This window comes from Bactrocera neohumeralis, chromosome 2, assembly GCF_024586455.1.
Source record: "Bactrocera neohumeralis isolate Rockhampton chromosome 2, APGP_CSIRO_Bneo_wtdbg2-racon-allhic-juicebox.fasta_v2, whole genome shotgun sequence".
NCBI lineage: Eukaryota > Metazoa > Arthropoda > Insecta > Diptera > Tephritidae > Bactrocera > Bactrocera neohumeralis.
In genome coordinates, this window is record NC_065919.1 from 54,576,006 (window position 1) to 54,592,403 (window position 16,398).

The 16,398-nt window shown below is 37.0% G+C and overlaps 1 protein-coding gene across 1 annotated transcript in view; it reads right to left on the bottom strand.

Annotated features, from left to right (window-relative positions):
• LOC126768085 (uncharacterized) overlaps positions 1-16,398 on the bottom strand; it is a 57,691-nt gene that overhangs the window by 30,121 nt on the left and 11,172 nt on the right. Inside the window, exons 2-6 of the mRNA XM_050485978.1 lie at positions 12,380-12,567; positions 12,013-12,260; positions 11,719-11,943; positions 11,480-11,646; positions 11,300-11,406 (exon numbers count right to left, since the gene is read on the bottom strand). Coding sequence (XP_050341935.1) covers positions 11,300-11,406; positions 11,480-11,646; positions 11,719-11,943; positions 12,013-12,260; positions 12,380-12,567 — 935 coding nt within the window. The remainder of the gene's footprint in view (positions 1-11,299; positions 11,407-11,479; positions 11,647-11,718; positions 11,944-12,012; positions 12,261-12,379; positions 12,568-16,398) is intronic.

Genomic DNA, 16,398 nt, shown 5'->3' on the forward strand with positions numbered 1-16,398 from the left:
GATAAGACATGGGTTTAAGAGATTGACATGCAATCAAGTCAACAATCATAGGAATGGAGGAAAAAAAAATGTGCCGAAACCACAAAACCTACGCTAAAGCCGCTCAAAAATCAAGGTTAGACGTCGAACTTATTGTTTTTTTTTTTTGATATTCATGTTATGGTGAATCATGCATTTGTTCTGGAGGGACAAACGGTCAATAAGGAGTTCTATTTGATCGTATTGAAGCGTTTCCGTGAGAACACCCATCGAAAACGGCCGGAATTGTGGGAGAAGAATGCATGGATTTTACACGAAGATAATGCACCCTCGCAACGAGCCACGATTGTAACCGAATTTAAGACTAAAAATGCAATGAAAACCATCGATCAACCACCGTAATCACCAGATTTGACTCCGTGTGATTTTTTTTTGTTCCTCAAACTCAGTCGATCGCAGAGATAAAAAAAAAATTTGCTGTAAGAGCTGAAGACCAAAAAAAAGTGCTTATGAAAAGTGTTTCGATGTAAAAATCGTTGGCAAATATTTTGCGTATTGTTTTAAATCTGGTTTTGGGGGTACTTTTTTGTTACAAAATATCCGTTCGATGAAACTAATTCCGACGACATAAATGTTGCGCTCTCTTTAGTGGAGCAATGCTTCTTTCCACACCAAATAATATGCCCTTAATGCCCTTAATTTAGAATAGTATTCATGGATTTGCTTTATTCATAAAAAAATTAAATATTATATTAAAAATATAAAAAATTAAAATTTATATTAAACCCAATAAAAATCTATCTTCGTTTTAGACAATAATTTGTGCTGAAGACTGCTAGTATATGTTCAAAATAAACAAATCGCATATATGTATTACTTGATTTTTTAACAATTTAAATCAGTATTTTCTGCCGCTTCGTTGTGTAAAATGTCACGAGGCAAATCGCTCTTTTACAACGCTTTCAACGAACTGCTTCGTTCTTGAAGCAAATGCCATAATGCCTCACACTTTATTAAACTCAACATACTATTATTCATATTTATTTTAATATAATTAGATTTATAGCCAGCAACTGTATTATTTATCTCATAAATGAGAGTGCAATGAGCTTAAGACTTTACTACCGACTAATTCAATATGTGAGCAAAACACGTAACTTTCATTCATCATCATAAGTCATCGCAGTGTCTTGCAGGCGAAGTGAAATACACTTGGCACAAAGCAACAAATAATCAAAATAAATAACGGATGCAGTTTTCGTACTTTCTAAAGGTAAACTAGCTGCATCCTTCCTTATTTATTTGCTACCTGTTAGAACTCCTCAGCAGCAAGCAAGCAAACCACGGCACAAAGGATACAGGAAAAGCCATTAATTAAGCGCAAAATAACCCAGTAGATAATACAATTGGATTTTGTGTTATATTAATACATTTTAGGAATTAAGAATATCTTTTATTAGAAATTTTGTTTTTTTTTTAAATTTTGTTGAGCTCTCTTTCATACTCTGAACAGGGTACATCAAGTTTGCCTTGAAATTTGTAACACGCAGAAGGAAACGTCGAAGACCCAATCATAGTCATATCTGTCTGTCCGTCTGCATAGATGATAGATAAATCCCTCGGTTTTTGATTTATTTGATTATTGTGCAAGGCAGCGCTACAATCTCTAAACATATTGCCCCGATTGAATCACTTTAGCACATAGCTGGCAGATAAACTGACCGATCAAAATCAATGTAAATATCCTTACAAAATATACCTTTTTTAGCTATAAAAATACACCTGTAAAAGATATTTTAGATTATGCGTAGGCAAGGTTAACGTTATACGCGACTGAAAAGTCGTCCATCATTCATAAAAAATGAAAACCCCGTTATATTAGCATTAAGGGATATTCTTGTCTAGGATTTTGAAAAAATCGATTTTTTTTTGCATATCTTGAAAGTTTAGACTTTCAAAAATATGACCCTGGAAGGATTTTTCAAAATTCGACTTATTTTCGGAGATACAGCCGATTTTGTGACGTGGCGTCCGTGTTCACTAGAATTGTCTCCTAAACTTTAAACGCGTTTTTCTCAAAACTGACTTTCTCAGAACGATACCCACGATTTCTCAGGTTCTACTGGATCGATTTACTTGAAATTTTTATAGAGTCTTCTTTATAGGCTTGTCTATGGTTGGAACTAGCCCCATCCCCAAATTTTTATTTTTATTATTTTTAAAAAATTCGAAATAATCAGAAAAAGTGATCCAAAAAAACTTTTTTTTCAGGCAGTCGCCATTTTGTGAAAAAAAAATTTTCCCACTTTTCCGTAGTTCCGGCCATTGCGACATTATTCTAGATTAATAATCTTTTTTTTTTTTTGTTTCAGATAACTAGGAGGGTTGAAATCATGGATATGGTCACGTGGAAATTTTAGAGACCCCCACTTCGTCAGCTCACAATTTTTGAAATTTTTTACTTTTTTTAGTTTTTAATTTTTTTCTGTACTCTTCTAAAATTAACAAATAACTAATAAAAAAATGGATAGTAAAAATATTAATTGCCTTTTTTTACGACACTTTAAAAATTACCTGCATCTAGACCGAATACCCCCTTAAATGTATGACTTCTTCTTCTTTATTGGCGTTAACACATCTTACTTGGTTATAACCGAACTGCGTCAAATTCTCTTAGATCTGGAGTGATTTCATTCACTGTCTTTTAATTCGACAGCGATATTCGCCATTGCCAATGCGCAAAGGACCATAAATTATCCGCAAAAACTTTCTCTCGAAAACTCGTAACGCCAACTCATCAGATATTGTCATCTGCACCATATAGAAGGACCGGGATGATGAGTGACTTGAGAGGACTGAGAAGTAAAATTGCTTACTCAGTCCGAAGTAACACCTGTGACAAGAGTTATTCTGCGTTGGATTTCTAGGCTGTCATTATTGTTGGTGACTGGTTGAATACTGACGACTGTTTGTTTGAAGACAGGGTCTTGCCGACGTTCACTACCAGACCCATTTGCTTTACTTCTTTATCCAGTCCGGAGAAAGCAGAACTAACGGCGCGGTTCTCGAAGCCCATCCTATCACTATATAAACCGTTCTCTGCTGTCTTTTTCTAGTCCTTACTTTAGTAACGGGTGCATTTGCATTACATATGTATATACTATAAAAAAGTTTCATTATGTATAATAAACCTATCGGCACTATCTAATTTATAAACATGCATACATTAGCATACTCTAATACTCGCTATACCCAGCAAGGAAGTAAGTACGAATTAAGCAATTAATTACCCTATCAATGTCAATTTATTACATTTCCTGCTGGGGAAACATCCTTACTTCCTTTCGTTTAATTCAGCAGCTTTGCCAGCGATGCCATCTCTCACAAAGTTGCATTTTGCAAATAAAGCCGTAAACGAGATACGAAACAGAAGTGTATTGCACTTATGTATGTGTGTATGTATAGCTCAGTACAGCGGCATTTCCACAAACTCTACTACTTATAATTCAAACTCACGTCCATTTTCCAACACTGCCAGACAGCGAACTCCCAAAGCAAGTCATGAGAATTTCGCATTAAAGTTTATTTATTTATATAGAGTGAATGGCAAAGAGCATTCCTGTGTGTACCTTTCTGTATGTATGTATGTATGTATGTGCACTTCAATTTTATGGACTTAATGAAATATACTAATTCTCGCATAAACGCATAAGAACAAGTGTTGTTGTTGTTTATGAGTTGAAACAAAAGTATGCTTCGACTAGCCAACTCTTCTGATGTAGACAGGAAGATTGTAAGGAACTTTTAATAAACACATTTCAAACACGTTTACATAGCTGTATACATACATATTTATAAAGGTTCCAAGAACATTTATACTCGCGATGCAGATGCATTAATATTTGTCTACAGGTGTTTCGAGTTGGTGAGTTGTTGAGGTTCTCCATTTAAGTGAAGGAACTTCTGGGTATCCATTTATAGCAATTTTAAATGTAAGTAAAGGATGTTCAAGGAATAATTTTGAAATAAAAGACAGGTTTCATATAACTACTGGTATGATGACTACTAACGAAGTATCTTTTTATATCTAAGAGGTCTTAAGGGGGTATTCTGGTCTAAATTTAAAAAAATCGAAATTTTTTTATATTTTCAAAGTTTAACTATTCAAGAATATGTGTACAAGAGGTTTCAAAATTCCAATTATTTTCGGAGATATAGGCATTTTTCTGACCCGGCATCCAAACTGGTTCGGCCGGAACTAATAGAACAAAAAACTTTACACGAAACTTTAAACGCGTTTTTCTCAAAACTGACTTTTTCGGAACGATACCCACGATTTCTCAGGTTCTACTGGACCGATTTACTTGAAATTTTTATAGAGTCTTCTTTATAGGCTTGTTTATGGTTGGAACTAGCCCCATCCCCAAATTTTTATTTTTATTATTTTTAAAAAATTCGAAATAATCAGAAAAAGTGACCCAAAAAAACTTTTTTTTCAGCCAGTCGCCATTTTGTGAAAAAAAATGTTTCTCTACTTTTCCGTAGTTCCGGCCATTGCGACATTATTCTAGATTAATAATCTTTTTTTTTTTTGTTTCAGATAACTAGGAGGGTTGAAATCATGGGTATGGTCAAGTGGAAATTTTTAGAGACCCCCCACTTCGTCAGCTCATAATTTTTGAATTTTTTTTACTTTTTTTTAGTTTTTAATTTTTTTCTGTACTCTTCTAAAATTAACAAATAACTAATAAAAAAATGGATAGTAAAAATATTAAGTGCCTTTTTTTACGACACTTTAAAAGTTAGCTGAAATTCATACTTCTAGACCCGAATACCCCCTTAAAAAATTTTATAAAAGCTGTCTTCGATATGAAAATTATCTGCTCGCTGTCTTTGAGCGGTAGTCCCCAGTGAAAAACTTTGATGTGAAAGCAATATCAAAGTTAACGATTTGAACTTGATAGTACAAGAAAGTATGCAGACTTCTCACCAAAATGGTATAACCGCTTTCTTCAATGCTGCCAGGTTTTGTTTTACTAATTTGTTTTAAACTTCCTCTCAAAAACGAAAATACAAATAAAAACTTGAAAACAGAAAAAATTTATATTTTTTCTATAGAAAACGCAAGGCATGACTTGTTCGATTCGCTACTCTCTAACGCTTGATGAACCGAAGACAGCTAATGTATCGAGTTTTCTGGCAATTTGTGGATTCCATTGCAAAAGAACTGCGCTGATTTGGCGGTCAAGAAGGAATCAAGCTAATTTTTGATACACTGTTCTGAAGTGAATTATTATAGTGAGGGCGTTCTGCATCGATCGAAACAAATGGTAAGCAAAAGTGGCAGGGTCTCGGCCATAAAGCTGATAATGCAAAACTTTCCAGTCGCTGTTTCTAAGTAGGATTTACCAGAGATTGCCGAGTATTATCAAGATTTAAAACCTACCGATCCAAACGAGGTTAGTTCTCCGAAAAAACAGCCCTTGGCTGGATAAAATCCAGGTCAATTTCGGTAACGCAGAACCGGAATGCGAGAGAGTGCAAATCGGAAAAGTGGAAGGGTGGTGCCACAACCAGGACAATCCGCCAACAAAGGGGAGCCATATAACTTTTCCCAGTTTTCCACATGAGGCATTCCGACCTTCACAAACCATCTGAGTCTAGCGAACCACTAGCATGGCTTCCGAAAAGTGCACAGTGCGACCACAGCACTTAATGTCATAAACGCCAAGATAGTTTATGGCCTCAACCAAAAACCATCCTGCGAGAGGACGATCATTGTAGCGTTGTTGGATTTGTCAAAAGCTTTTGACACAGTCAAAGTACAGAGCCGCAATAAAATCTTCAAGTCACTAGCCGGCAACATACAAGGCAATAGTCGTCCGGTCCTTAACTGCACCGTATCAATATGACGGGATGCTCTTGATACCTCCTATCGAAACTCTGCACAGTGAGGCTCACATACTCCCACATAAGGAGGGTTTCGTAGAAATCATCATCATCATCAGTTATCTACTTGAAGCGGACCAGAACAAGAGGTTCTTCCTTAACCACGTCGATGACATAAGACAATACGTCGGCCAGACTTCCGACGCAACTAACTTCAGACATGCACTAATCGCCATTCACAGTGGAGCCATAATGGACCCCGACATGGAACAAGTCCCCGCATGACTCTAACCACCTCTTTGCATGCCCAGCTAACACTACACATTGGACACCCCTCTCCTTATGGTCCGACCCCGTCGAAACAGCACGTTTGCTGGGCCTACCGTTAGATGACTTCGTTCACAACTTGAACGGCAACGTTCTCCAATAATGGTTTCTCCTGGCTTTAGGAGCACATAATACAGCACACTCTTCTGAAAACAGAACATTATATTGGTGTCGTGGGTATTCAGCTTTGCCATTGATTTGGTTGGCCAAGTTTCACATATGTTATTTTGCGTTTAGGATTCTCGTAATGGATCCATTTTTCATTACCAGTCACAATCCGTTGCAAAAACTACTTTTTTTGTAGCATTCAAGCACCATTTCTGACATGCTAAGTGATCTTTCAAAGTCTCTTGGCTTCAATACAGCCTAAGTCAACTATATTTCTTTGCTTTTGAACGGGATGATTTAAACGTTTTGATAAGGCTGCTTGAGTGACTCTCAAAAATTCTGCGAGCTCTTCTTGTATTTGTCAACAATCTTTAACGAAAGTTTTTTTTTTACTACGACTAAGTAACAGTATGTCATTCATATGCCAGGTAACGATTTCTTTAAAGCCGATCGTCACCAAATAAGCAAGGTAAGCCTACGAGTTTATTGACGACTTAAGAAACCTCGGCGACGATTTAAAACTAGTAAGTACTTCCGTTTGCATCATTTTTGCAAAACTAACCAAAATTTAAATTCGAACCCACCATCTAACAGCTTTTATATATCATTTTCCACATACCTACACATGTTGAGGGTGTTTACTCTGATTATGTTCTCTAATTTTATTATGCTAAAAGCTCGTTATTTGTGGCTACTAAACTAATTTGCATAAATAAAGTGCCAACACAAACATATCCGCCGTCATCAGGCGAGAACTTTGCTAATCCGTTGTCAAGAATGCATTACCATTTGCGGAAAAATATGGCTTAGTGTTATGAATAACTTAAAATCCAACCACAAGCCAGCTTCTAAATGGCTGAAATCAGAAAGTGCCGTCGCCGCTTTCAACTCGTGATAGTCGCTGTGCAGTCACGGTAAAATAATTTTGCCACATGCAAAAAAGTTCCAAAAAGTTGGAGTCAACGCTTGCACTTTTTAGCTGCTGCACCTCCTCACCTCTTCCGTGCACAATCGCCGAAAAAGCGAGACAACGGCCGTTGCACTCATCAGCCGACCACCAACAAAGGCATGGAACGTGCGCGCCAATGCCACGACAGCAGCTCGACAATGGCAGGAGCAGTCGGGAGCGTTGTGAGTCAATGAAGACAGGCGTCGGCGGCAATGGATTGCGAAAACTATTGCCATTTTATGTTAATGCACTTAAGTTAAACTCGAGTGTATGCAACAGCAGGAGGCAGCCGCATTAAATGCGTCTGCGATGAGTGGTGTTTTTCGGTTGGTATGTGGGGGTGGTATTTGTGGAGTGGTTCGGCGTTCATTCGCCAATTTTATTACATGCATAATTTGCCAGTGCAAAGTGTCGTGGGAAAGCATTGCCGTCTACGTTGTAGCAGTTGCAAGCTATGCTTCCGTTGGCTTGTGGCAGTTATCAAGCGTGAAGTAATTTGCGAAGTTCGTGTGGTGATTGTTTGAATGTCGGCACATGCAACTATGGCGTCTAAATGGTGACCATCTCTAATGTGCATATCGCTTATTCGACAGAAAGTCGCGAAAATAAAGCTATCAGGAACAAACAGGAATTGCGTAGAAGCACTGATATCTGATCAAATTTGACCCGGACTTGTGCATTTAAATAAATTAATTGTTCTTTCTATATTGGTACCAAAGTTTTTTATGTTCGTGTGAGGTTTGATCGCGAGTAGAAGACGCAAAAGCAATGGTCTGATCAAATTTGACCCGGACTAATCCCGGACTGGATACGTTTTTTTCATAAATTGGTACAACCATTTTTTAAGTTCGTGTGAGTTTTAATCTCGAGTAGAGGACGCAAAAGAAATGGTCTGATCAAATTTGACCCGGACTGGATAATTTTTTTTTTTTTTCATTCATTTGTACAATAATTTTTTATGCTAGATTGAGGTTTAATCGCGAGAAGGAAATGGTTGACAACTTAGCTGAGGATCCTACATTTATACAACACATCATTAGTGGTAACGAAACGTGGGTTTATGAACATGACTTCGAAAATGTTCAATAATCTTGCCAATGGCGTTTCAAAAATGAACCGAAAGCGAAGAAAACTAAAATCCGCTGAAGCCAATGAAGTTCATATATCTTAGTCAACCATATTACAAACAACAATAACAGCTAAAACATGCGAAGATTATAAAAAATTCTTTTGGACTATTCAGTAATCTAAGATAATTGCTATGACGCCACTAGTTTTTCGTTCTTTATCAAAAAAAAATCTTATCTATGAATATGTCAATAAAAAACTTAGGCTTTGGAGACAATATACATAAATCTAACAAAAATAAATAATACATTGTATGAATCGAGAACTTTTCATAACCAATTTTGAATAAATACACATATACACTAGAAAAAGTAGAACTGGTTCTTAAGATAACTATTCAACTTAGATAAGATAGACTGGTGCAAAAACTAAAGCATTTGTTACGCGCAACATTTCATTATTATCAATGAACTGGAGAAAGTATCGAAGTTATGTTAATAAAGGAAAGCCATGACAACTCAGCATAGTGCACGGTATCGCCAAGATAGGAACTAATATAAAGTAATTTATCACATTTAAGCATATAGCTTTGTTGAAACTCTCCACATAAAGTTGAAAGTGCTTGCAAAGACTTTTTGGTAAACACTGACGGCAAATCAGATAGAAATCCTCTTTCATGCAAGTGAAGGCAAATTCAAAGAAAAAGTAAGAAAAAGATGAAGCTAAACGAAATAATATGCAATGAAATGCAACGTGAAATGAATGCAAGCTGATAAAGACTGTAAAATTGTCGAGCCAACTTCGCTGCAAGCAGACATTCTTTCCAAACGTCATTCGCCGTAAACGCCGCAAGTTCAACAAACTCACACCCTACACGACTTTTGCAGTCTAGCAGCCACATCGTAAATACTGGTTTCCGTTTGTAATATACAATATGTAAGGACTGCTGCATATTGTGCAAATGTAGCGGGGTTACGGTGCGGTGGGGAAACAATAAATTCCTGACAAACCCTAAACTTGAGAGAAATGTTGCCCACGATAAGCGTTGCACGAGTCAATGCAAAATGTTGCAGCAGTAGCAGCAGCGTTGGCAACAATTGAAATTCGTGCATGAGTTTCGGGTGTGTCAGACAAATCAGCAAAATTTCGAGAGTAACGTTAATATTTTTTTCTTGTTTTAATACAGTGGGCAATTAGTGCTTTTCGACTAGTAAATCGATGATTTAGTAAACGTAATGTTCGAAAATAAAAAAACATAAGTACATACTTTAAAGTCTATTACGGCAACAATTTAAAAATTTATCTGATAATTAATTAATTCTGAAATTTCGAAAATCAATATTGTAATTTCGAATTTTCGAAAATCGCTATTTTAAATATATAAATCTTTTATTCCTATAATATAATCGTTTCATTGTAGGTTTATCCCAAAACAACCTAGTGTCGCTGTTTTGGAATTTTCGAAAATCACTATTTTAATTATGAATTTTCTAAAATCACAATTTTAAACGTATATAACTTTAACTCACATAATAAAATCGTAGGTTTATCGTCAAATAACATATTTTATTTTGATTTTCTTTTTTTTAATTTTCGAAAATCACTTTTTAAAGCCTATAAACCTTTTACTTCAATATTCCCTTGTTAAAATCGGTTAATCATAGGTGTATTTTAAAATAATTTATTTTTATACTTTTTTTAGGCTTTACGAATATCACTATTTTAATTTCGAATTTTCGAAAATCGCTACTTTAAACGTATGTGACTTTAACTCACATAATAAAATCGTTTCGTCGTAGCTATATCATCAAATAACCTATTTTTCCCTTTTTTGGAATTTTCGAAAATCACTTTTTAAAGCCTATAAACCTTTCTCTTTGATATTACCTCGGTTGAACATAAGTATATCCTAAAGTAAAGGATAGAAATCTTTTTTTGTATTTACGAAAATCACTATTCTAACTTCGAATTTTCGAAAATCATTTTTCAAGCGTATAAATTTCTCATAATAAAATCGTTTCATCGTCGGTATATTCTGCAGTAATTTCCTGTTTTTCGAACTGTAATTTCTCACAAAAGGTATTGTTCGCTGTAGCGAAAGCACACTGCTTGCAAGTGTATACAAAACGCTAAAAAGCAAAATTGCTTGTGCAGCAGAAGATGCGAATGCCGGGTGCATTGGCGCAGCATTTGTGAAACGTTCAACTTTCAACTTTTGTGTGGCACTTTAAATGCGTGCATTCGCCTGTCGTCACAGCTTGTGCTCCCTACTTTTGTAACGCAACGCGCTTGTGGAAATTGTATACAATTACATACTGAAGAATTATGTTGCACAGTGTAACATTCCAAAGAGCTTATTAGTACAGGATTTTGATAGATAGAAAAGTTATATCAAGCCAACTTTGATGCGTCACTACTCTGGACAATAAGTTTGATTATACCAGTTTAGCGTATTTATACCAGTTGTTTTTTTGATTCGCTAATCTGCATGATTTGATAAATCGAAGACAGAGAGCCTTAGTATAACAACATTTTGTGAAGAATATTTATGAACTCAGCTCTGAGGTGTTTTCAAATTGTATACAATATACACAAAATATCATAGACCAGTACACATATGACATGTATGTATGTAAATAGATGCGAAATGAGTACTTGCGCTTACAACAAACTTTAGTGATAAGACTAATTATCTTGTGTATAATATTTGTTTCACCTCGTAATGCGCAACACACCGAACGCTCTTCTCATTCATATATGGTTTTTTTGCACTCTCTTTAATATATTTTTACATTACACTTTGATACCTAATCTCTACGTGTCGTGTCTATTTTAATCAGTAAATATATAGTACAAGTATAATGCTAGAATAGTTTAGATATGGTAGAAGGGGTCTATAGTATATATGCACTTATCTTCATTATAAATAATTTTATGCTTAAATAATCTATTATTATGACTGACAACGCTTTCACTTACCGGTTTTGAATGTTGCCATTAGCCTGTTCGAATCACCGCCATGATGGCAGGCAAACAGTGATTGCTCAAGTAGATCTTCGGCCTTGTAACCGAAGAGATTTTGCATTCTGCAGAAAGAAAAACACAATATTAATAAACGAATCTCAATTGTTCAAAACACATGTGATTGTGTCAATTTACTTCTCATCCACATATGTAAATTTCATATCCAAAGAGTGTTTTGTCAAGAATGTTGTAGTGCCCAGTGGAATTTCTATATTGGAGGGATGCGGTATTGGGCGACCGATGGCGACCAGTACACGATCATCTTTCGTGTTAACCACCAAGTGACCAGTTATGTGTATAACCTATGGAGAAAAAGATAAAAATTAATACAACATATTTTTGGACTACAAATATGGCAAATTCTTCGAACAAACCTTGTACGAAGCGCTCTTGATATTGATACTACGTCCACGACTGGTCAATGTGCATTTGAGACGCACGAAAAGATCACGATGCTCGGTCGAAATGCCTTCTTCGATCATATTCTCATCTTTAATCTTATCGGGCAGACGGTTGCGTTTGATGTTTAGCGCCTCTTTGAGTTCGGCATGATCACATTGGTGGCTGTACTCCCAAATTTGTTGGCCGAGTATGTCAATCTAAATGAAATAAAAAAGAAAAAGTTATTGGTTTTGTTCTACTATTTAATAATTTTGAGTTTTTACAACCTTTGCTAAGCCTAAATAATCAGTTATGTTGTCTGAAACATAGGTAATGTCGCCATCATTGGAGAGTATAATCAGAAAACCGTCCAAGGTCTGTTTGATAAATTGTGTTGCCTCGGCACATTTGAGTAAATCAAATTTTCCATCGGTGTTTTCCGTTGTTGAAACGGACATTTGAGTTGAACTATTGGAGTTATCGTCAATATCATTGTCTAGTTTTATATCTCCAAGAAGATCTTGAATTTTAGGGACTGTAAAAGAGAACGAATATTAATTTTGTTGTAAACAATAGCATAGCTAATATGTTAATGAAATTAAATTGAGTCATCACTGCATCAATACTCTCAAGTATATTTCAATTTATACTTACACAACTGCAGCATTTCGCGTACTTTCAGGAAAGCTATGGCGATGCGCATTATAGATGCTTTGTCCAATTGGTTGACGTCCTCTTTGCGCAATGGCAAAATCTGTGCCAATTCGCTGAAGATCTCCGTTTCGCGTGAACGCCGGCATCTGGCCGCATCGCGTGATTTTTCCTTACGCTTTTCATTGTTTCTGCAAAATAAAAATGATAAAATTAGCAAAGTAATCCAAATATTCAAAATAATTATTTAAATTGATGTAAGTATTATTGTGAATACAAATAACTTAGACTGTGAGCAGAGACTAGGATTTTAATAAAATTTCGATGCTTATCTTTAGACATCTCAATAGGGTGCGCAACGATCAATGAATTGACGAATGAACGGTATTTGTATTGTCCTTATAATTCGAATTGGTTGTACAAGTTAAGCTCTGTCTAATCCATAAAAAGGAGGGCCCCACAATCTGCGCCAATTACCATGAGATAAGCCTCCATAATAATAGTAGTGTGTGAAAGACTTGAAGCCCATTGTCAACAAACCCATTGGACCTTATCAGTGTGGCTTTACACTTTACTCACAAAATGTACTATCGACCTGATTTTCACCATTTGGCGTAATCTGAGAAAGGACTCGTGAAAGGAAGATCGACACACACCACCTCTGCATCGATTTTAAAGCCGCTTTTGACACCACGAAAAGGAGCTGCCGATATGTCTGAATTTGGCATCCCCGCAAAGCGAATTCGGCTATGTAAACTAAAGTTGAGCAACACCAATAGCTCCATCCGGATCGAGAAGGACCTCTCCGAGCCGTTCGATACCAAGTGAGGTTTCAGACAAGGATACCCCTAACGTGTGACTCCTCTTCTTCAATCAATTGCTGGAGACAATAATATGAGCTGCAGAGCCTTAAGAGTATTCGAGAGAAAGATTTTGCGAAAGATATGTGGTATTTTGCGCAGTCGCGTCGGCGAATATCGCAGTCGATGGAACGATGAGCTGTACGAGATATACGGCAACATTGACATACAGGGTCTGTCGCAAAAGAAACAGACCTTTTTAAATATAACTGTTTCTGGTGGCGCCACCTATTGGTGGGTATATGAAATAAAAAGATTGATCTCTTGTCGACATTTCGTAAAAATTTTAAGACAATTGGATAACTACAATCGATGTTATCGATCAAAAAGTGACAGCAGCTTTTGGTCATCGGTCGTAAAATGCAAAGAGCAAATATTAAATTTTGTTTTAAACTTGGGAAAACGTTTACTGAAACATTTCAAATGATGAAAAAAGTGCCTATCCCGTAGTAATGTGCATGAGTGGTTTAAGCGATTCCAAGAAGGTCGTGAGGACCTCTGTGACGATCAGAAGTCGGGCCGGCCAAAATCAGTGATTACCCAAAACAATATTGAAAAAGTGCAGGAATTTATTAAGAATGAGCCGAAATCTTCTTTGCGTTACATCGAAATGGAGTTAAATATCACCAAAGACTCCATTCATCGCATTTTGATAGATAAATTGGGTTTACGGAAGGTTTGCTCCAAGTTTGTTCCGCACAAATTGACTGAAGAGCCAAAATTACTACGAATTCAACATTGTAAGGATTTGATTAAGGAGTCGAGAAAGGACATAAACTACAAATATTCGATTGTGACTGGTCATGAAACGTGGTGCTTCCAACATGATCCCGAAACCAAACGTCAAAGTGCCGAATGGAAGCATCCAGACGAGCCATCACCGAAAAAAAGTCGTCTTCAGAAGTCAAAAATAAAGACAATGCTGATTTGTTTTTACGATTCCGAGGGTATTGTACACCGAGAGTTCATCCCACCTGGCCAAACGATTAATGCTGTGTTTCACCTTGGTGTTATGAAACGTCTTTTGTCACGCATTCGTCGTGCTCACCACAATACCGTGAGGCAGGTCCTGGCCCCTGTTGCACGATAATGCGCCGTGTCATTGGTCGACGCTTGTCACTAATTTTTTGACAAAAAACTCCATATTAACCATTAATCACTCACCCTACTCACCTGATCTGGCACCCTGTGATTTTTACCTATTTGGAGAACTTCATTTGCCCATGAAAGCACACTGGTTTCAGGACATTTCAGCTATCCAAAAGGCGACGACCGATATTCTCAAGAGCATTCCGAAAAATGACCTTAAACACTCATTTGAAAAGCTAATTGACCGGGCTAAACGCTGTATCGAAGCACAATGAAACTACTTTGAATTTGACTTTCTTTTGCGACAGACCTTGTAATTCAGCGAATCAAAAGACCGTGGCTGCGCTAACTAGATCATGTTGTCCGGATTTAAGAGAACACTCCAGCTTTGAAGGTTTTTGATTCAGTACCCGCCGGTGGAAATAGAGGAAGAGGATGGGCTCAACTCCGTTGGAGAGATCAGATGGTGAGAGACCTGGCTGCACTTGGTATCTCCAATTAACGCCAAATAGCGAAAAGAAGATACGACCGCGCACTGTTGTTAACTCGGTTATCGTTTGTATGAAAGCTATGTGTATGATATGCTTTAGTGATCGGGTCTGAAAAAAATACTCGGACATTGTAGCGTTGCCTTAGACATGTCATTAATGGATAATATTCGACCGAATAGACCATGTCCAGCACGCTGTGAAGAAAATATAGCAACCGTAACTGAGAGTTTACACGAAGACCGTGGAGTGTCGATTCGGTGCCGTTCGCAGCAACTCGGACTAACGTATGGAACGACTTGGCGCATTCTACGTCGAGATCTTAAATTGAAAGCGTACAAAATACAACTTGTGCACGAACTGAAGCCAATCAACCTTGCCAAGCGACAGCGCTCGGTCGAAAGGCTCTTGAAAAGTTCTAAGAAGATCCAAACATTGTTCAGCGATGAGGTCCATTTCTGGCTTAATAGGTATGTAAACAAGCAAAATTGCTGCATTTGGGACGAAGAGCAACCTGAAGAGATTCAAGTGCTGCCATTTCATCCATAAAATACAACGGTTTGGTGTGATTTTTCGGTCGGTGGAATTATCGGGACATATTTCTTCAAAAATGATGCCGGTGAGAACGTAACCGTGAATAACGATCATGTTATCGCGCCTTGATAACCGACTATTTGATGCCTGAAATTGAAGTTCGTGACCTTGACGACTTTTGGTTTCAACAAGACGACGTTACTTTCCACGCATCGCATTAATCACTGGATTTATTGAGAGAACATTTCAGTGAGCGTATAATTTCACGTTTTGGACCGGTCGATTGGCCACCAGGATCGTGTGATATTACACCTTCATACTTTTTCTGGGGTATGTTAAGTGTAAAGTCTATGCGGACAATTCCGCTTCGATTCAGGCCTTGGAGCAACACCATGCGAATCGACAGCAGATAATATAATTTTTATACCCTGAACAGGGTATATTAAGTTTGTCACGAAGTTTGTAACACCCAGAAGGAATCATCGGAGATCCTATAAAGTATATATATAAATGATCAGTATGTCGAACTGAGTCGATTTAGCCATGTCCGTCTGTCTGTCCGTCTGTCTGTCTGTCTGTATATATACGAACTAGTCCCTCAGTTTTCAAGATATCGTTTTGAAATTTTGCAAACGTCATTTTCTCTTCAAGAAGCTGCTCATTTGTCGGAACGGCCGATATCGGACCACTATAACATATAGCTGCCATACAAACTGAACGATCGGAATCAAGTTCTTGTATGGAAAACTATCACATTTGACAAGATATATTCACGAAATTTGGTGTATAATATTTTCTAAAGCAACAATGTAATCTCCGAAGAAATTGTTTAGATCGGTTAACTATAGCATATAGCTGACATACAAACTGAACGATCGGAATCAAGTTCTTGTATGGACAACTTTCGCATTTGACAAGATATATTCACGAAATTTGGTATATGTTATTTTTTAACACGTTGGCTGCCACGTCGCACGTTTTCATGCGACACCTAAATGTTACACTGAGTCCTCGTCGCACAATTTCGTGCGACACTTAAATGTTACCCTTA